Here is a 22543-nt window from a genome sequence, read left to right as displayed (position 1 = left end):
ATGTTGGTTAGGGATATTGGAAGATGGTTCTGGTAGTTTATGGTGATTGTCCTTTTAAGGGCAACACAGCAGAGTCAGGGTCACATGGCCCGTGTGACCAATTGGGGCTCAAGAGTGTGGAATCACCCCATGATGAGAGAGACCCCGAGGCAAAGAGACATTTTGGGAGCTAGCTACTGGCATGTGGCTGCTGTGTAATTCTTATTAATAAATACCTTTTGTGTTTATGTATCAAGTCTGTGAATGTGCATCTTTACATATTTGGTGGTCAATCATCACGGTTTCAGGACACCACTGCACGCGTTCCCCAGGGTAGTGTCCTAGGTCCAACCATCTTTAGCTGCTTCATCAATGACCTTCCTTCCATTATCAGGTGAGAAGATGAGGATGTTCACTGATGATTACACAATGTTCAACACCATTCGCGTCTCCTCAGGTACTGAAGCAGTCCATGTTCAAATGTAGAAATGCCTGGACAATATCCAGGCTTGGGCTGACAAAGTGGCAAGTAACATTTGTGCCATGCAGGTGCCAGGCAATGGCCACCTCCAAAAAGAGAGACTCTAACCATCGTCCCTTCAATGGAATTACTGTGACTGAATTCCGCACTATCCACATCCTGGTTGTTACCATTGACCAAAAACTGAACTGAACTGGAATAGCCGTATAAATTCTGTGGATATAAAAGCAGGTCAGAGGCTAGGAATCCTGCGGCAAGTAACTTAACTTCCTGACTCACCAAAGCCTGCCCATTATCTACAAGGCACAAGTCAATGGAATATTCTCCACTTGCCTGGATGAGTGCAGCTCCAACAACATTCAAGAAGTTTGACACCTTCCAGGACAAAACAACCTGCTTGATTGACACTATTATAATCTGGCAGATGTTAATTGCCTCACAAACAAAATCCCAAAGGAAAACTTGGACCACTTATCACAACTTTTTGTCTATACTGACCATGAGAAGATAAGTTTACTGAATTCAGAAGCCACTAATTTTGGTACCCTTTTGGAATTTAAAATATTAAATTAAATGTTTATTAACAAGAGAAAATGTAAACACACAAGAATAGAGTTCCACAGTTAAAATTAGTCTTCCAAAATGACTTCCTACCTGATCAGACTCAGAGGTAAACACCCATTAGGCAACAATCCCTCATAAATGTTTAATTATAAAAATTCCAGAAATATTATCACAAGGCAAACCTGATGCTAGATGAAAGGTATATTACATGACCTCTCACTCTCCTCCACTTTGTTGTGGAAATTCAAGAAACTTCAAAACAATACCCTGCTTTCTGAAAAAGAAACTTTTCTATGTTGCTGCAATGGCTGCTTCAGATCTTTTCCCAACTCAGAGTGGCACCCCAGCAGGTCTCACGTGGCCACTCCACCTAAGCTCTCAATATCCCTCCTTAAGTATTTTGTTTTCCTCTTTCATCTCTGTTTTTTTTAAATTTAGAGTACCCAATTATTTTTTCCAATTAAGGGACAATTTAGCGTGGCCAATCCACCTATCCTGCACATCTTTGGGTTGTGGGGGTGAAACCCACGCAGACACGGGGAGAATGTGCAAACTTCACACGGACAGTGACCCAGGGCCGGGATTCGAACCCGGGTCCTCAGCGCCGTAGGCAGCAATGCTAACCACTGTGCCACCGTGCTGCCCTTTCATCTCTGTTTTTACCCCTCTTTGAAACTTTCCTAGAATATAAAAATATTTCATGTTCTCCTTATTTTGAGCCCCCACTTTGAGGTCAAATAACAGTTAATAACCTCATTAGGCGACGTCATTAGGCGTATCCGGCCGCGTCATTCCCGGCGGCCGAGTTCCCCGTAACGCCGCTCCTAGCCCCGGGGGGGGGGGGGGGGGGGGAATAGGGGGCGAGGAGCGGCCTCCGACACCGTCGTGAAACACTCTGGGTTTCACGACGGCGTCGGCCGTTGCGGAGAATTCCGCCCATAGTACTCACAGTGTGTGCCATCTCCAAGATGCACTGCAGAAGCTCACCAAGGCTCCTTCAACAGCACCTTCCAAACTCACGACCTTTACCATCTAGAAGGACATGGGCAGCAGATACATGGAAATACCACTATCTTGAGTTCCCTCCAAGTCACTCACCATCCTGACTTGGAAATATATTGCCGTTCCTTTACTGTTGATTGGTGAAAGCCTGTCCCTGATAACACTAGGTGTAGCCACACCACCGCCTTCTCAAGGGTAATTAGGGATGGGCAATAAATGCTGGCCTTGTCAACACATCCCTTGAATGATTATTTAAAAATCAGGGAATAAGAAGAATATGTGATACGGGTGAATTCTTCATATAGACTTGGCAAATACTTCGTAGACGAGACAATTCATATTGACAGATTTGCAGTAATAATGTGGAGGACGAGTTCATGGAATGTATAGAAGATAGTTTTTTAATATGTCAAGGAACAAACTACGGAATTCTGCAATGAGAAAGGCATAATTAACCTAGTAGTAAAGGGAAAGGTAGCCATAGTATGATAGAATTTTATATTGTGTTTGGAAGTTATTTCATTTAGTCTGAAACTAAGGTCTTAAATTTAAATAAAGCAAAGGTATATTGAGAACTACATTGAAAGATAGTTGGGGAGATGGTGGTGCAGTGGTAATGCCACTGGACAAGTGATGCAGAGGCCAGGCTAATGCTCTGGGCATACAGGTTCAAGTCCCACCAAGGCAGCTGGTGGGTTTTAAATTCAATTGATAAATCTAGAATGTAAAGCAGGTCTCCAGAATGGTTCCTGTGAAACATTCTCAATTGTTGCAAAAAACCATCTGGCTCACTAATGTGAAGGAAATCTGCCATCCTCAGCTGGTCTAGCCTACATGTGACTCCAAACCCACAGTAATTGACTCTCAACGGCTCTCCACAATGGTCTAGCAAGCCATACAAAATGGGCAACAAATACTGACCTTGTCAGTGACTCCCACATTGCAAGAAATCATTACAAAAGGCACAAACTGGCATTTAAATAATTACAATATAAATTTCAACAAATAGAGATCTCTTAAAAGTACAACAAAACCTACAGAAAAAGTGGTCCAATTGTGGTTAACGATGGGGGTTGAAGATAATATTAGATCAAAGAAAGGGACTTACCATATTACAAAAACACTTAAATATGATGATTGCATTCACTTGGAATTCAGCAAAGGAGACCATGAAATTGATAACCAAAGAGTTCATGAAAGCACATGAGACATAAAAGCAGACTGGAAACGTTCCTCTAATTTATGTGAATAGTAAGATATTAGTAAAGGTGGGCCCATTAAGGGGAAAAAGATGAAATTATGGGGGAAAAATGGGGATTAAGAAAATGGTAGAGATATAAAACAAATACTTTGCATCTGTCTTCATGACAGAAGGCACAAGGATCAGTGCAGGAATAGCGGGAAAACAAGGGTCTAGCGACGATGGGGAGCCTGAAGAAATCAGCTTTAAGTGAAGAAATAGCACTGGGGAAATTAATAGGACTAAGTAGCAACAAAGCCCTGGGCTGAAGACCTGCATTCTAGAGACTGCAGATGTAGTGAATGCACTGGTTTTGATCTTCCAAAATTCCTTGGATTTTAGAACAGTTTCCAATGATTGGAAGGTAGCAAATTAGACCTTGCTATCTAACGGAGAAAGATAGAAAATGGGGAACTATAGATCAGTTAGCCTGACATCAGGGGTAGGCAAAACGCTAGAATGTTACCAGAGTTTTGCACTAACAAGCAACAATTTATATTGAAAGCTTTCCTGCGTCACAAGCAAGTCATGACTTTCCCTTTCCCTGTCACACCTTATTGACAAAGTAGCATATCCTCCAGCTTGCTATGAACAGCACCACAATGTGGTCAGGTTGCTACTGCAGTTACCCAGCCCTTTACCAAAGGCAGTCTTAGTTCCTGAGCTATGATTTGACACAGACTGAGGATCAAATTTGAGGTATTCATTATCTGTAGTGCATTGCGCAGTCCAGTCAGTGAGCCATCAAGAGATTTCTGAATTGCTGATGGGCTCTTTGAGAGAGTGCATGATCTGCATATATGACCTGTGACTTGCAGCACTAGTCTTCTACAAAATAATTGATCTTTAATCTCTGAAGGAATTATAATATGTTATCGTATTTGATAAAGCTGTTTAACTTATTGGTGGTATTAATTGCCTCTTGGTTTTATTTTGACTTAACAGGATGACGATGACCCTGTCCCTGATCTCGACCTGGTCACTGATACAATTTTGCATATTGACTCTCACAGTGAGTGCGGTAAGAGAAACTTGTTTGAGTTCTTATTGGGGTTTGCTGCTGAAATTAGGAGAGGCATATTTTTAGCCCTCCTTCGGATTTAGTGGGTGACTTTACTGTCTGGTTTACTCCTCAAATACGAGGTCCAGGAAGGTCCCCAAGTTTGATTCCTAATACATCCTGAGTTATTGATCTTGGCCAGAGTAACAGCACAGAATAGGAACAACTTTTACCAAATTAATTTTTTTTTTCAATAAATTTAAAGTACCCAATTCTTTTGTTTTCAAATAAAGGCATACTTTAGTGTGGCCAATCTGCCTACCCTTCACATTTTTGGGTTGTGGGGTTGAAACCCACACGGAGCGAGGAGAATGCAAACTCCACACGGACAGTGACCTGTGGCCAGGATCGAACCCGGGTCCTCAGCGCCATAAGGCAGCAATGCTAAAGCAATGCTAACCACTGCGACTCCGTGCCGCCACAAATTACATTCTTTGTGACTGTGACAAAGTATCCCCCTTTGTCCTGCACAACCTGCCTGTAGCTTTGGACACAACTGACCACTCCATTCTCCTCCAACGCCTCTCCATCATCATTTAGCCGATGGGACTACACTCACTTGTTTTCATTCTTACCTGTCCAATGATAACCAAAGAACCACCTGCAATGGCTTCTCTTCCCACTGCTGCATGGTGTCTTCCCAAGAATATATGCTTGTTGGCCTTCAATTCTCATCCAGAGGGCGCCCCATAGTGTCATTTGCAAATGCATTAGTTTTCCAAAGTTCGCTGATGACTCACAGCTCTCTATCGCCATTAACGTTCTTGACTCCTCCACTGTTGCTGAATTATCAGATTGGTGATCTGATATGCCGGTAGAGCAAACATTTTCTCCTACTAAATAATGGGAAGACTGAGGCTATTGTTTCTGGTCCCAAAAACAAATTCTGTTCCCATGCCATTGACTCTATTCCTTTTCTTCACAACTGTCTGAGGCTGAACCATTGTACAACATTGGTGTTATATTTGACCCCAAGCTGAACTTCCGGTTACACATCCATACTGTTAACTTAGACTACCTATTTCCACCTCTGGAACGTTGGCTAGCTCTGCAATTGCTCAGCTCATCTGGTGCTGAAAGTCTCATCCTCTGGACTTGACTATTCCAACACATGCCTGGGTGGTCTCCCACATTCTACCCTCTGTAAACTTGAAGTCATCCAAAACCTTGCTGCACATATCCTTACTCACACCAAGTTCTATTCACCCATCACCCCATACTCACTGATTTTAAAGTCCTCATCATTGTTTTCAAATTCCCCCGTGTTTTTTCCCTCTCTATGCCTAATCTCCTCTAGGCGAACAACCTTCCGAGATATTTGCATTCCCAATTCTGACCTCTTGAGCATCCTTGATTATAAATACGCCACCATTGCTGGCCATACCTTCAGCTCCCAAGGTCCTAAGCTCTGCAGTTTCCTCCCTAAGCCTCTCCATCTCTCTACCTTGGCTTTTCCCCTTTAAAATGCTGCTTAAAATGTGTCTCTTGTTCAAGATTTGGGTGATCTATTTGTTGTGAATTACTCACTCACACAGGAATTTTCATTCAAATGTCAAGAGGCCTTTATTATTTTCAACTAGCTGTGAGATAATCTCTCGTAGTAAATCAGGAGACCTCTCCAATGATGCAGAGTTTCAAACCAATTTATATACTATTCTAGTTGTATTACAATCACAGTGCAGCTTACAACAGGACTGATACTATCAAAGGGACTGGAACCTAGTGACCTAGATAACCACCACCTTGTAATTGAATTAAGGAATGCAGGAGGCCATTGTTCCAACCAAATCCTAAACAATATCCATTCACTCTCTCTCAGCTCTCAGAAGGAGAGAGATCTTTACATAAAAGATCAACTTTGGAGTTCGGAATCCCTTTGTTTCAGTTACACAGAAACATACATAGAAAATAGAAGCAGGAGGAGGCCATTCGGCCCTTCAAGTCTGCTCTGTCATTCATTATGATCATAGCTGATCATCGGGGGCAACACAGTGGCACAGTGGTTAGCATTTCTGCCTACGGCGCTGAGGACCTGGGTTCGAATCCCGGCCCTGGGTCACTGTCGGTGTGTAGTTTCCACATTCTCCCTGTGTCTGCGTGGGTTTCACCCCGACAACCCAAAGATGTGCAGGTTAGGTGGATTGGCCATGCTAAATTGCCCCTTATTGGAGAAAAAAATAATTGAGTATACTAAATTTAAAAAAAAAATAGCTGATCATCAATACCCTGATCCCGCCTTGCCTCCAAATACCTTCAGACGTCTTACACCAAGTTAAAGTCCAGCAGGTTTGTTTTGATTCACTAGCTTTCGGAGCACAGTTCCTTTATCAGGTGAATCACCTGATGAAGGAGCTTGCATTCCGAAAGCTAGTAATTCAAAACAAACCTGTTGGACTTTAACCTGAGACTTCTTACTGTGCCCACCCAATCCAATGCCGGCATCTCCACATCCAAATACCTTGATCCCTTTCGCCCCCAGAGCTATATCTAATTCCTTCTTGAAATGACAATGTTTCGGCCTCAACTACTTTCTGTGGTGAAGAAATTTCTCCTTACCTCAGTCCTAAAAGGTTTACCCATGATCCTCAAACTATGACTCCTAGTTCTAGACTGCCCCACCATCAGAAACATTCTTTCCAAATCTATCCTGTCTAAGGCTGTTAGAATGTTATAGGTTTCTATGAGATCCCCTCTCGCTCTTCTAAACTCCAATGAATATAATCCATTGGAAAAAATAATTGAGTATTCTATATTTTTTTTAAAAAATAGCTGATCATCAGTACCCTGTCTTTCCTCATATGACAGTCCTGCCACCCCTGGAATCAGCCTGGTAAACCTTTGCTTAAACCATCCTTAGCAAGAACATCCTTCCTCAGCAAAGTACACCATAACTGCATACAACACTCTAGGTATGGCCTCACCAGTGCCCTGTACAATTACAGTAAAAACATCTCTATTCCTATACTCAAATCCTCTTCCTATGAAGGCCAACATACCAATTGCCTTCTTCACTCTTGCTGTACCTGCGCGCTTACTTTCAGCGACTGATGCACGAGGACACCAAGGTCTCGCAGAGTATCCACCTCTCAGTTTACACTCATTCAAATAATAATTTGCCTTCCTATATTTGCTACCAAAGTGGATAACCTCACATTTATCCACGTTATACTGTATATACCATGCATATGCCCACTCACTCAGCCTGTCCAAATCCCGCTGAAGCATCTCTGCATCCTCACAGCTCACCCTCCCACCCAACTTTGTATCATCTGCAAATTTGGAGATAATACATTTAGTTCGGTCATCCAAATCATTAATATATAATTTGAACAGTTGGGGTTCTAGATCCGTGCGATACCCCACTAGTCACTGTCTGCTAATGGGAAAATGACCCATTTATTCCAACATTTTGCTTGCTGTCTGCTAACCAGCTTTTTATCCATCTCAATACACTACCCGCAATCCCATGCGCTTTAACTTTACATTGTAATCAATGTGAGACCTTGTCGAAAGTTTTCTGAAAGTCTAAATAAACCACATCCACGGGTTCTCCCTGGTCAACTCTACTAGTTACATCTTCAAAGAATTTCAGTAGATTTGTCAAGCATGATTTCTGTTTTGTAAATCCAGGCTGACATTGATTGCACCACTGCTTTCCAAATGCTGTGCTAGGAAATCCTTGATAATGGACTCAAGCAACTTCCCAACCAGGGTCTGGTTTAGCACTGTGGGCTGGCTTGTAATGCAGAACAATGCCAGCAGCGTGGGTTCAATTCCCGAACTGCCTCCCCAAATGGGCGCCGGAGTGAGGCAACTAGAGGCTTTTCTTTATTGAAGCCGACTTGTGACAATAAGCAGTTATTATTATTACTTACCGACATTAGGCTCACTGGTCTATATTTTTGTCTCTACCTCTCTTTTTAAATAGCGGGGTTATATTAGCTATCCTGCAATCTGTAGGAACCTTTTCAGAATGCAAAGAATTTTGGAAAATGACCACCAAACATCTACTATTTCTCGGGCTACTTCCTCAAGTGCTTTGGGATGAAGATTATCGGGCGCTGGAAATTTATTGCCTTCAATCCCATTAACTTCCCCAAACCATTTTTTTACTAACACTAATTTTCTTGTGGAAATAATGTCACTAATGTCTGCCTGGGACAGGATGCAGGCTCAAAGTGGGTGCTGAGCACCAATCGTCCATAAGAACATAAGAACTAGGAGCAGGAGTAGGCCATCTGGCCCCTCGAGCCTGCTCCGCCATTCAATTAGATCATGGCTGATCTTTTGTGGACACAGCTCCACTTTCCGGCCCGAACACCATAACCCTTAATCCCTTTATTCTTCAAAAAACTATCTATCTTTACCTTAAAAACATGTAATGAAGGAGCCTCAACTGCTTCACTGGGCAAGGAATTCCATAGATTCACAACCCTTTGGGTGAAGAAGTTCCTCCTAAACTCAGTCCTAAATCTACTTCCCCTTATTTTGAGGCTATGTCCCCTAGTTCTGCTGTCACCCGCCAGTGGAAACAACCTGCCCGCATCTATCCTATCTATTCCCTTCATAATTTTAAATGTTTCTATAAGATCCCCCCTCATCTTTCTAAATTCCAACGAGTACAGTCCCAGTCTACTCAACCTCTCCTCATAATCCAACCCCTTCAGCTCTGGGATTAACCTAGTGAATCTCCTCTGCACACCCTCCAGCGCCAGTACGTCCTTTCTCAAGTAAGGAGACCAAAACTGAACACAATACTCCAGGTGTGGCCGCACTAACACCTTATACAATTGCAACATAACCTCCCTAGTCTTAAACTCCATCCCTCTAGCAATGAAGGACAAAATTCCATTTGCCTTCTTAATCACCGGTTGCACTTGTAAACCAACCTTCTGTGACTCATGCACTAGCACACCCAAGTCTCTCTGAATAGCGGCATGCTTTAATATTTTATCGTTTAAATAATAATCCCGTTTGCTGTTATTCCTACCAAAATGGATAACCTCACATTTGTCAACATTGTATTCCATCTGCCAGACCCTAGCCCATTCACTTAACCTATCCAAATCCCTCTGCAGACTTCCAGTATCCTCTGCACTTTTCGCTTTACCACTCATCTTAGTGTCATCTGCAAACTTGGACACATTGCCCTTGGTCCCCAACTCCAAATCATCTATGTAAATTGTGAACAATTGTGGGCCCAACACGGATCCCTGAGGGACACCACTTGCTACTGATTGCCAACCAGAGAAACACCCATTTATCCCAACTCTTTGCTTTCTATTAATTAACCAATCCTCTATCCATGCTACTACTTTACCCTTAATGCCATGCATCTTTATCTTATGCAGCAATCTTTTGTGTGGCACCTTGTCAAAGGCTTTCTGGAAATCCAGATATACCACATCCATCGGCTCCCCGTTATCTACTGCACTGGTAATGTCCTCAAAAAATTCCACTAAATTAGTTAGGCATGACCTGCCCTTTACGAACCCATGCTGCGTCTGCCCAATGGGACAATTTCTATCCAGATGCCTCGCAATTTCTTCCTTGATGATAGATTCCAGCATCTTCCCTACTACCGAAGTTAAGCTCACTGGCCTATAATTTCCTGCTTTCTGCCTACCTCCTTTTTTAAACAGTGGCGTCACGTTTGCTAATTGCCAATCCACCGGGACCACCCCAGAGTCTAGTGAATTTCGGTAAATTATCACTAGTGCATCTGCAATTTCCCTAGCCATCTCTTTTAGCACTCTGGGATGCATTCCATCAGGGCCAGGAGACTTGTCTACCTTTAGCCCCATTAGCTTGCCCATCACTCCCTCCTTAGTGATAACAATCCTCTCAAGGTCCTCACCTGTCATAGACTCATTTCTATCAGTCGCTGGCATGTTATTTGTGTCTTCCACTGTGAAGACCGACCCAAAAAACCTGTTCAGTGCCTCAGCCATTTCCTCATTTCCCATTATTAAAACTCCCTTCTCATCCTCTAAAGGACCAATATTTACCTTAGCTACTCTTTTTTGTCTTATATATTTGTAAAAACTTTTACTGTCTGTTTTTATATTCTGAGCAAGTTTACTCTCATACTCTATCTTACTCTTCTTTATAGCTTTTTTAGTAGCTTTCTGTTGCCCCCTAAAGATTTCCCAGTCCTCTAATCTCCCAGCAATCTTTGCCACTTTATATGCTTTTTCCTTCAATTTGATACTCTCCCTTAATTCCTTAGATATCCACGGTCGATTTTCCCTCTTTCTTCCGTCCTTCCTTTTTGTTGGTATAAACCTTTGCTGAGCACTGTGAAAAATCGCTTGGAAGGTTCTCCACTGTTCTTCAACTGTTCCACCATAAAGACTTAGCTCCCAGTCTACCTTAGCTAGTTCTTCTCTCATCCCCTTGTAATCTCCTTTGTTTAAACACAAAACACTAGTATTTGATTTTACTTTCTCACCCTCCATCTGTATTTTAAATTCCACCATATTGTGATCGCTCCTTCCGAGAGGATCCCTAACTATGAGATCATGAATCAATCCTGACTCATTACACAGGACAAGATCTAGGACCGCTTGTTCCCTCGTAGGTTCCATTACATACTGTTCTAGGAAACTATCGCGGATACATTCTATAAACTCCTCCTCAAGGTTGCCTTGACCGACCTGGTTAAACCAATCGATATGTAGATTAAAATCCCCCATGATAACTGCTGTACCATTTCTACATGCATCAGTTATTTCTTTGTTTATTGCCTGCCCCACCATATCGTTACTATTTGGTGGCCGATAGACTACTCCTATCAGTGACTTTTTCGCCTTACTATTCCTGATTTCCACCCAAATGGATTCAACCTTATCCAGCAGGATGTCCTTAGGAAAGGTGTTTATGAGATCGTTTACTGAAACAAACCATGTGACTCACAGGTCTGTACTTTATAAACTTAGCATCCAAGAATAATTTTAACCTCATAATTGCTGTATGGCTCGGAAGTCCCACTTCACTGTCCAAATATCTCCTAAAGTGGTTCCGTGTCGCACTTTGTTTCATACCGCTGCTTGGGATGTTTTAGTATGTTCAAAACACTGTACCAAATGAGCAGGAGTTGGCTCCGCAGCTTGCACACTCGCGGGAAGTAGTGAGATAGCCAGGGCTGGTGCGGGTTACCACCCAGTAGATGCCAATATCTGGTGCGGACATGGTTGGATTAGGCTATAAAAATGACATGCTGAATTTAACAAGCATGGGAGGAACATCTGACATTGAACTTATTCCAGCACTAAGGTATTCCTCTCCTGAAGTTTGAGTCTGTTGTAGACTCATTTAGAAGATGACCTATTCACCTGAGGAAGGAGCTGAGCTCCGAAAGCTCGTGTTTGAATTAAACCTGTTGGACTTTAACCTGGTGTTGTAAGACTTCTTACTGTGCTCATTTAGAAGAGATTGATTTCTAAGATTAATCAGTAACTCCTATTATCATTGTTTTATGCGAGTACCAGAATATAAGAAGGCAAATTAAACGAGCCTTAGTATTTTTCTGTCCAGCGATTACAATTTTCTGTCTCACACGGATAATTGTTTTCTCTCATGTCAGGAATCTTGGGCAGTGTTGCAGCATGAGTCAGTGCCTTCCAATTGCTGGAGCTTCTCAATTAAAGCTAGTTCAGAGATGCAGTTTTCCCTTCTATTACAGTAATACATGTATTTCAGGCTTTACCCAGCAGTTGGTTGTCTGGTTTAGTGTAGTTTTACAATGCAGGAAATACATAAAAGTTACATCACGATAATGCATTATCCAGCCCAACAGTCCATTTCCCTCCACGCGAATAAATGGTTGTAGACTAATTTCCCCACTCTGTTCCCATATCCCCTTAATATCTAGTCCATCATCCACCTTTCCGATTTAATCTTGAATGTTGCCGTATGATTTTATGTATCTTTGCCTGTGTTAGCACTGGGTTTTTAATTTTTTCCCTAATTAACGGGCAATTTAGCGTGGCCAGTCCACCTACTCTGCACATCTTTGGGGTGTAGGGATGAGACCCATGCAGACACGGGGAGAATGTGCAAATTCCACATGGACAGTGTTCCGCGGCCGGGATTGAACCTGAGGCCTAGGTGCCGTGAGACAGCAGTGCTAGCCACTGCGCCACCGTACCACCCAAGCACTGGGTTTTGGTAAAATATATTGATGGGCATGTGCAATTTCCATACAAGTTCACATGCATTGTGCAAAATTCTCAGTAATGCAGTTATAGATTCTATCTGAGAGTGGATGGTGCTTAAAGGAAGCATTTTGAGCTACTGGGCATAGTTGGAGGCAAGTCCTGCCAGCAAGAGTACTGTCACTGGAGCTAGGAACACCTAGAATCATAGAATCACTACAGTACAGAATGAGGCCATTCGACGTATCAAGTCTGCACCAACCCTCTGAAAGAGCACCCTATCCCTGTAACCCAATAACCCCACCTCATCTTTTGGACACTAAGGGACAATTTAGCATGGCCAATCCACCAAACCTGCGCATCTTTGGACTGTGGGAGGAAACCGGAGCACTCGGAGGAAACCCATGCAGACACGGGGAGAACGTACAAACTCCACAGTCAGTCACCCAAGGCTGGAATTGAACCTGGGTCCCTTGAGCTGTAAGGCAGCAGCACTAACCACTATGCCACAGTACCGCCCTTTGTGATGTATACTGCCCTCTGCCTCAGTAGGTGAAAGCACTGCCTGATTGTGTCCCAAACTTTAAGGATGAGAAGGTACCACAGCCTGTGCTGTGTTGACTGATCACGATAAACAATGTACATCTAGGTTTTCAGATGGGGGGAAAAAATCAACCAATTCTCCATCCAAACCAAGTGATACTTGGGGCGACCAAGGGGTGACCTGATAGAGGTCTACAAAATTATGAGGGGCATAGACAGAGTGGATAGTCAGAGGCTTTTTCCCAGGGTAGAGGGGTCAATTACTAGGGGGCATAGGTGTGAGGGGCAAGGTTAGAGATGTACGAGGCAAGTTTTTTTACACAGAGGGTAGTGGGTGCCTGGAACCCGCTGCCGGAGTAGGTGGTGGAAGCAGAGACGATAGTGACATTTAAGGGGCATCTTGACAAATACATGAATAGGATGGGAATAGAGGGATACGGACTCAGGAAGTGTAGAAGATTGTAGTTTAGACGGGCAGCATGGTCGGTGCAGGCTTGGAGGACCGAAGGGCCTGTTCCTGTGCTGCAACTTTTCTTTGTTCTTTATTTGTGCTTGTGTTGGAATTCACTATGCGGGTGGGTGCCAGCAATATTTCTGGCTGTGATGTGCTTGGTGATTGAATAGCCAACTACAATCATCGAAAGGCTCTCTGAACCCAGAAATCTTTAACAGAGAAGAGGAGACAATGGGAAAGGGTGGCATTGGGATGGGGAAGTGATAGAAACCCGACTCTTTTTCACTCCGTCTTTGACTAACTTCTTGTCGTATGTTTGCGTTGCAGGTGGGATCTTGTGTTTCTTGCCAGGATGGCAGGAAATCCGAGGAGTTCAGCAGAGACTTGAGGAATGCCTTTCCACTAGGAAAGGAAACTACATCATTTTACCAGGTGAGTCTCTGTAAACTCAGTGCAGTTAGGAAGCAAGTGGGCCTCCCATCGGTTTGCTCTCAGTTAATCAGAGGAGGAGGTACAAGGCTGAGGATTCTTCAGCAAGTAACTCACCCCATGACTCCCCAAAACCTGCCACCAATTCTGAGTCACAAGTCAAGAGTTTGATGGAATACTGTCCACTTGATTGAATGTGTGCTGCTCCAACAACACAAGAAGCTCAACTCCATTCAAGAGAAAGCAGTTTGGTTGATTGGTACCCCATCCACCACCTTAAATATTCACATCCTCCATCAGTGGTGCACAGTAGCAGCAATGTGCGCCATCCACAAGATGTATTGCAGCAACTTGCCAGTGCATCTTTAACAACACCTTCCAAACCCAAGACCTCTGTCACCTCCAAAGACCAGGGCAGCAGACACATGGGAGCACTGCCATTCCTTCACTGTTACTGGGTCAGAAACGTGGACCACTCTCCATAGCAACACGGAGATCTTATGCTCTATGGACTGCAGCAGTTCAAGAAGGTGGTTCACCCCCACCTTCTCAAAGGCAATTAGGGATAGGCAATAAATGTTGGCTTTGCCGGTGATGCACACATCCCAAGAGTAAATAAAAATAAATGCTATGTCTGCTGGCCAAAATTACAGTTAAATGTGGCTGACTGGAACCACATGACCGGAAGACTGACATTCATGTTTAAAATATAATCCCTTGTGCTTAAATTCTATACATAGCGGAAAAACCTGTTTGGATCTGATTCGTCCAAACCTTTCATAATTTTAAACACTTCTACCAAATCCCTTGGTCTTTTTTCAAGCGAGAAAAGACACAGATTGTCACTGTTTTCCTGGAGAATGGGTGCAAATTCTCAGCTGATTTTGTCCACATGACCGCTGTCACTCACTTCAGAAGATATCATTATATCTGAAAAATTATGAGATGTTCACAAGAGATGAGATAAGGCATTGTTCAAATATAAGTCATCTTTTCTCACAGTTCACTCCAACATTCCTGTGGCGGATCAGCAAGAGATCTTCCGTCAGCCGCCCCCTTGGGTGAGGAAAATAGTGCTGGCGACAAACATCGCAGAAACCTCAATAACTATTGATGATATAACACACGTGGTTGACACAGGGTGTCACAAGGAGCAGGGTTATGATCTGAGGACAAAGGTAACCTGGGTTGTTAAAATTATTTTGAAAGTAGAGGACAACTGTTCAAATTTGTAAAAGACAAGTTTAGCATTGAAAGCAGGAAAACCTTCACACAAAGCAATCAATACTTGAAACAGAGTTAATGCGGAATGGACTAGATCAGATAAGAGGAGTAAGAGGTGGAATATCTGGGCAATTATCAGAGAGGAATCCCGACAGTGCAGAAGGAGGCCAGTCGGCCCATCGAGTCTGCACTGACCCTCCGAAAGAGCACCCTACCTAGGCCCACGTCCCCACCCTATCCCTGTGACCCCACCTAACTTCTGGACACTAAGGGACAATTTTATTATGACAATTCCAAATCTGCACATCTTTGGACTGTGGGAGGAAACCGGAGCACCTGGAGGAAACCCACGCAGACATTGGGAAAAGGTGGAAACTCCATATAGACAGTCACCCAAAGTCGGAATCAAACCTGGGTCTCTGGCGCTGTGAGGGAGCAGTGCTAACTACTGTGGCCATAGTGTAATACATTTTAAGGTGATTATAGAGAAGATTAAATTACAGATGTGCAATAAATGCTGGATTTGCCAGTGATGCCCACATCCCAAGAGCAAATACAAATAAAAAATATGGTGGCCAAAATGACAGATTATCATAGATTATACAGTGCAGAAAGAGGCCATTCGGCCCATCGAGTCTGCACCAGCTCAAGGAAAGAGCACCCTACCCAAGGTCAACACCTCCACCCTATCCCCATAACCCAGTAACCCCACCCAACACTAAGGGCAATTTTGGACACTAAGGGCAATTTATCATGGCCAATCCACCTAACCTGCACATCTTTGGACTGTGGGAGGAAACCGGAGCACCCGGAGGAAACCCATGCACACACGGGGAGGAAGTGCAGACTCCGCACAGACAGTGACACAAGCTGGAATCGAACCTGGGACCCTGGAGCTGTGAAGCAATTGTGCTATCCACAATGCTACCGTGCTGCCCAAATTACTGTTGCGATGGTCGGGAATCGAACCCGGGTCAACTGCTTGGAAGGCAGCTATGCTCACCACAATCACACCATCGCTCACTACAAATTTACCAAGAGGGATAAATGTGGCTGACTGGAACCACAGCATCACCAATGGTGGGAGCGCTGAAAATGATTAAAACCAAATGATTAAAACCAAGTTAAAGATGCGAGAAAAGCTGATTTTGAGAATAAAACTTGGGAAAATAAAGTGATCAAGAACAACAATGGGAAAAATTTAAACCAGTCAGTTGCTTGGTAGTGCAGAACTTCAATATTGCTGAAGAGAGAGAGAGAGAGACATGTCGCTGGCTAGTAATCCGGAGATGCAGGATAATGATCTGGGGACCCAGGTTCAAATCCCACCATGGCAGGTGGCAGTGAAATTTAACCTCAATAAAAGTCAAATGGTGACCATGAAACCATTGGCGATTGTAGTAAAAATCCATCTGGTTCACTAACGTCCTTTAGGGAAGGAAATCTGCCGTCCTTACCTGGTCTGGCCGACATGTGACTCCAGACCCACACCAATGTGGTTGACTCCTAAATGCCCTCTGAAATGGCCTAGCAAGCCACTCATAAAACCGAACGGACCACCCGACATCGAACCAGGCACAGGAAAAGGCAACGGCAAACCCAGCCCTGCCGAGCCTGCAAAGTCCTCCTTACTGACACCTGGGAGTTTGTGCCAAAGTTGGGAGAGCTGTCTCACAGACTAGTTAAGCAACAGCCTGACATAGTCATACTCACAGCCTGACATAGTCATACTTACAGACACCACTATCACCATTCCTCGGTAAGTGGTAAGGGAACCAACAAGAGGGAAAAACATACTTGACCTCATCCTCACTAATCTGCCTGCTGCAGATGCATCTGCCCATGACAGTTTCGGTAAAGGTGACCACTGCACGGTCCTTGTGGAGACAAAGTCCCGCCTTCACATTGAGGATACCGTCCATCATGTGTGGCACGACCACAGTGCTAAATGGGATAGACTTCATACAGATCTAGCAACTCCAGACTGGGCATCCATGATGCGCTGTGGACCATTAGCAGCAGCAGAATTGTATTCAACCAGAATCTCCAACCTCATGGCCCGACATATCCCCCACTCTACCATTACCACCAAGCCGGGGAAGAACCCTGGTCCAATGACGGGTGCAGGAGACCATGCCAGGAGCAACACAGGCATACCGAAAAATGAGGTCTCAACATAGTGAAGCTACAACACAGGACTACTTGTGTGCCAAACAGCAAAAGCAGCAAATAATAGACAAAGCGAAGCGATTCCGCGACAAATGCATCAGATCTAAGCTCTTCAGTCTTGCCGCATCCAGTTGCGAATGGTGGTGGACAATTAACTCACTGGAGGAGGAGGCTCCACAAATATCCCCATCCTCAATGATGGAGGAGCCCAGCACATATGTGCAAAAGGCAAGGCTGCAGTTTTGGCAATAATCTTCAGCCAGAAGTGCCGGGTGGATGACCCATCTTGGTCTCCTCCGGAGGTCCCCAGCATCACAGATGTAAGTCTTCAGCTAATACGATTCACTCCATGTGATATCAAGAAACAGCTGATGGAACTGGATATTGTAAAGGCTATGGGCCCTGACAATATCCCGGTAATAGTACTGAAGACTTGTGCTCCACCCCTAGCCAGGCTGTTCCAGTACAGCTGCAACACTGGCATCTACCTGGCAATGTGTAAAATTGCCAGGTGTTTCCTGTAGACAAGAAACAGGACAAATCCAACCCAGCCAGTTACTGCCTTCTCAGCCTACTCTCCATCAGCAACGTGATGGAAGGAGTCATCAGCAGTGCTATCAAGCGGCACTTACTCGGCAATAACCTGCTCGTGGATGCTCAGTTTGGGTTCCGCCAGGGTCACTCAGCTCCTGACCTCATTACAGCCTTGGTTCAAACATGGACAAAAGAGCTGAATTCCAGAGGTGAGGTGAAAGTGACTGCCCTTGATATCAAGGCACACTTGACGGAGTATGGCATCAAGCAGCCCTAACTGAACTGGAGTCAATGGGAATCAAGGGGAAAACTCTCCACTGGTTGGAGTCATACCTGGCACAAAGGAAGATGGTTGTGGTGGTTAGAGGTCAATCATCTCAGCTCCAGGAGATCACTGCAGGAGTTCCTCAGGGAAGTGTCCTGGGCCCAACTGCTTCAACAACGACCTCCCTTCCATCATAAGGTCAGAAGTGGGGATGTTTGCGGATGACTGCACGATGTTCAGCACCGTTCCTCCGATAACGAAGCAGTCCATGCCCAAGTGCAGCAAGACCTGGACAATATCCAGGCTTGGGCTGGCAAATGGAAAGTTATATTTGTGCCACACAAATGTGGGGCAATGACCATCTCCAACAAGAGAGGATCTAACCATCGCCCATTGACATTTAATGGCATTGCCATCGCTGAATCCCCCACAAACAACATTCTGAGGGTTACTATTGATCAGAAACTGAACTGGACTAGTCATATTAATACTGTGGCTTCAAGGCCAGGTCAAAGGTTCGGAAACCTACCGTGAGTGACTCACCTCTTGACTCCCAAAGCCTGTCCACCATCTACAAGTCACAAGTCAGGAGTGCAATGGAATACTCTCCACTTGCCTGGATGAATGCAGCTCCAACAACACTCAAGGAGCTCAACAACACTCAAGGAGCTCAACACCATCCAGAACAAAACAGCCCGCTTGATTGCTCCACCACAGTGGCGGCCATGTGTACCATCTACCAGATGCAATGCAGTAACTCACCAAGGTTCCTAAGACAGCACCTTTCAAACCCACGATCACTACCATCTAGAAGGACAAGAGCAGCAGATACCTGGGAATCTCACCACCTGGAACTTCCCCACCAAGTCACTCACCACCCTGACTTGGAAATATATCACCGATCCTTCACTGTCGCCAGGGCAAAATACTGCACCTCCCTCCCTAACAGGCATACCTGCACCTGAAGGACTGCAGCGGTTCAAGAAGGCAGCTCACCACCACCTTCTGAAGCCAACCAGGAATGGACAATAAACGCTGGCCTAACCAGCGACGCCTACATCCCGTAAATGAATTTTAAATAAAAGCCCACACTCGCAAAGCTCAAAACAAAATGTCTACTGGTAGAATATGATTCTACAATTGGGCAATGTTTGCTGAACAATCCTGAGTGTGCTAAAAATTACTCTGATAACCAAATTAAGATCATAAGTTGAACTCATAAGTGGCTCATTTACTCATGGTTTGTGTCTTAGAATCATAGAAGCCCTCCAGTACAGAAGGTGGCCATTGGACCAATCGAGTCTGACCCTCTGGAGGGAGGAGGGGAAGTTAAAGGCCTTGCTTGGTGACCACCATGCTAGCTCGGTGGGCTAGTTAATGGAAGTAAAGTGGGGGCTCGTCAGGAGGAAAGTGTGTGCGGGGGATGGGGTTAGTTTGTTTGGGCTGGAGAGGGGTGGGTTGCTGACATGGGTGTGGTTGGTGTGGCACAGTTAGGAAGGGAAGAGATAGCAGCGGACATCCGAGGGCCAGCCCGGAGGGGTGCGTGACACGGGCTGGGGACTCGCTCAAGAAGGGGTATGGCTGATTGGGTGGTGCTTGATTGAGCTGGTTAAACGGTCGAGTGTTTTTACGCATCTGAGGAGTCTGAAGGCGCACGAGTTTTACAGGATATACATCTGAAGTTGGGGGATCAGGCAAAGCTGAGGGAGGGATGGATGGGGCAAGGGGTTCCACTCGGGGCTGGATATGAAGACGAGGGGAGTAGCAGGTGATCAGTAAGAGAGTGATGTTTGAGATGTGAAGCATTGTGGCCGATCTGGGGGGGTAGATATGTGCTGGTCAGCGGGACACTGGTGTGGTTGCCTGTTGTCCTGGTAAACATTGTGGCCCAAATTGGGTGATGTTGATTTAATGAGTTTGGTGTTGGGGAAGATTCTGGATTTCGACACACTGGTTGATAATGGGGGAGACTTTAATACTGGACTCATGTCTGGACCGGTGGAGCCCGAAGTTGTCGAGGGTGTCGGCAGTGGCTAGGGAGCTGAGGGGGTTCATGGAGCGCATGGGGAGGGGTTGGGGGTGGGGGGAACGTGCAGAACCGTGAAGGTTTGGGAGGCCAAGGATGAAGGAGTTTTCATACTTCCATGTGCAATGGGTATATTCTCGGATTGACTTTTTTGTGATGGACAAGGTGCTGTTGACCCAAGGTGTGGGCGACTCGGTGTATTCGGTGATCGTGATCTCTGACCATGCATCACATTGTGTGGATTTGCGGGTGGTTCTGGGGGAGGCCCAACGGCTGCAGTGGAGGTTAGATAGTTTATTTTGTTCACCTTCAGACTCCTCAGATGCGTAAACACACAGGACCCATTCAGCCCTATCACATTCCACGTGACCAGCCTGGTCAGGGGGCTCCCTGCACCCCACTCCCTGCACAGGGAGAGGGTGGAATGGAAGGAGAGGGCAAGGCTGGTCAATGAGACCTTGAGGATGGATAGGAGGTACTCGGTAGCGCCGGAGGAGGGATTGCTGAAGGAGACACCGAGGCTCCAGATGGGGTTTGGGTTAGTGTCTACAGGGAAGCTGCTGGGGCAGTTGCAGAGGGGCAGTTTACGAGTATGGGGAGAAGTTGAATGGAATGCTGGCCGATTATTTGAGGAAGCAAGCAGTGGCAAGGGAGATTGATGTAGTGAGGGACGAGAAGGATAAAGTGGTGATGGACCCGGTTATGGTGAATGGGTATTTGAGGTCTTTTATAGGATACTCTGAGTCGTTGTCACCGATGGGACAGAGGGTATGAAGCGGTTTCTGGATGGGTTGAAGTTCCCCAAGGTGGAGGGGTGGGTTCAAGGCCTGGAGGAAAGCTTGGGCTGAGGGAGGTGATGGTTGGCAAAGGAGCGATACAAGGGGGGAAGGCCCCGGGTTCTCAATCGAATTTTATTTTAAGTTTGGGGAGGAGCTGGGGCCACTGCTGGTTAGGACGTATAATGAGGCGAGGGAGTGGGGGGATCTCCTCCCTACTTTATCACAGGATTCCAACTCTCTGATTATAAAAAAGGATAAGGACCCGGAGCAGCGTGGGTCATACCACCTGATATCATTATTGAATGCCGATGTTAAGCTTTTGGTGAAGTTGCTTGCACCGGGGATTAAGGACTGTGTGCCGGGGGTGTTGTGGAGGATCAAATGGGTTCTGTGAAAGGAAGGCAACTGCGGAGATTACTTAACGTGATTTTGGTGCCCCCGGGGGGGGGGGGGGGGGGGGGGGGGGGTGCTGCAGGAGGGGGGCATGAGGTGGAGGTACTGGTGGTGATGGACGTGGAAAAGGCTTTTGACCGGGTGGAGTGGGAGTATCTGAGGTGTTGGGGCAGTTTGGCTTTGGGCAGGGACTGTGGATTGGGTTCGGCTGCTGTCTGTATAAGGCGCTGATGGAGAGTGTGCGGACAAACCGAGTGAGTTTTGGGGTATTTTGGGCTTCACCGCGGGACATGGCAGGGGTGCCCACTCTCCGCAATGCTGTTTGTCTTAGCGATAGAACTGTTGTTAATGGCGCTCAGGGAGTCAACGAAATGGCGAGGGATTGAGCAGATAGGTGCTGAACATCGGATTTCACTGTATGCGGATGACTTGTTTTTATATATTTCAGACCCATTCGGGGGATTATGGAGATCTATAGGTAATTTGGCATGTTTTCAGGATATAAATTGAACATGAGAAAGAGTGAGGGGTTCCCGATCAATGCCAGAGGGCAGGAAAGGAGGTTAGGAGAGTTACTGTTCCGGGTGGTGGGGCAGGCTTTAGGTAACTTGGCATTCAGGTGGCTGCATAGGTTTAACTTGGCTCGATTCGTGGAGGGGATGAAGGTGGATTTTAAGAGTTGAGACGTTTTGCAGCTCAGCTGGTGCAGACAGTGAAAATGACGGTGCTGTCTAGGCTTCTTTTTGTGTTTCAGAACCTCCTTATCTTTGTCCCCAAGTCATTTTTCAGGAAAGTCAATGGGTTGATCTTGGGGTTTATGTGGGCGAATGTGGCAAGCTTTTTTGGAATGGCCTGCGCTGCTGACTTTGATAAACTATTATTGGGTGGCAAATATTGCGCTGGTGAGGAAACTGCCTGTGGAGGAGAGGTTGGTCCGGTGGCCTGTGGGCGGGTGGAGGCAGCATTGTGTAGGGAAACGGGTTTGAGGGCTTTGTTGTTGGCGCTTTTGTTGTTCTCACTGACCAGGTACTTTGCGGGCCCAGTGGTGGTGTTGGCTTTAAGGGTGTGGAGGCTGTGGGATTGGAGGGTATTTTGCTGTGGCCGCCGATTTGCGACAACCATTGGTTCATGCCGGCCAGACTGGATGCCAGTTTCCAGGGGTGGCATCAGCTGGGGATTGAGTACTTTAGGGAATTGTTTAGAGTGGGCAAATTTGCGGGGTTGGAAAAATTGTAAGAGTTGCCC

The 22543-nt window shown here is 45.4% G+C and overlaps 1 protein-coding gene across 1 annotated transcript in view; it reads left to right on the top strand.

The window, feature by feature from the left end:
* The window catches only part of dhx30 (DEAH (Asp-Glu-Ala-His) box helicase 30), a 76107-nt gene that overhangs the window by 16792 nt on the left and 36772 nt on the right, over positions 1–22543 (top strand). The window contains exons 9-11 of the mRNA XM_038808941.1: positions 4212–4287; positions 13807–13911; positions 14911–15086. Of these exons, the coding sequence (XP_038664869.1) occupies positions 4212–4287; positions 13807–13911; positions 14911–15086 (357 nt within the window). The remainder of the gene's footprint in view (positions 1–4211; positions 4288–13806; positions 13912–14910; positions 15087–22543) is intronic.

The sequence above is a fragment of the Scyliorhinus canicula genome, chromosome 10 (genome assembly GCF_902713615.1).
Source record: "Scyliorhinus canicula chromosome 10, sScyCan1.1, whole genome shotgun sequence".
NCBI lineage: Eukaryota > Metazoa > Chordata > Chondrichthyes > Carcharhiniformes > Scyliorhinidae > Scyliorhinus > Scyliorhinus canicula.
Note: the sequence above shows the minus strand (reverse complement) of the source record. Positions and strands in the feature narration are given on the sequence as shown.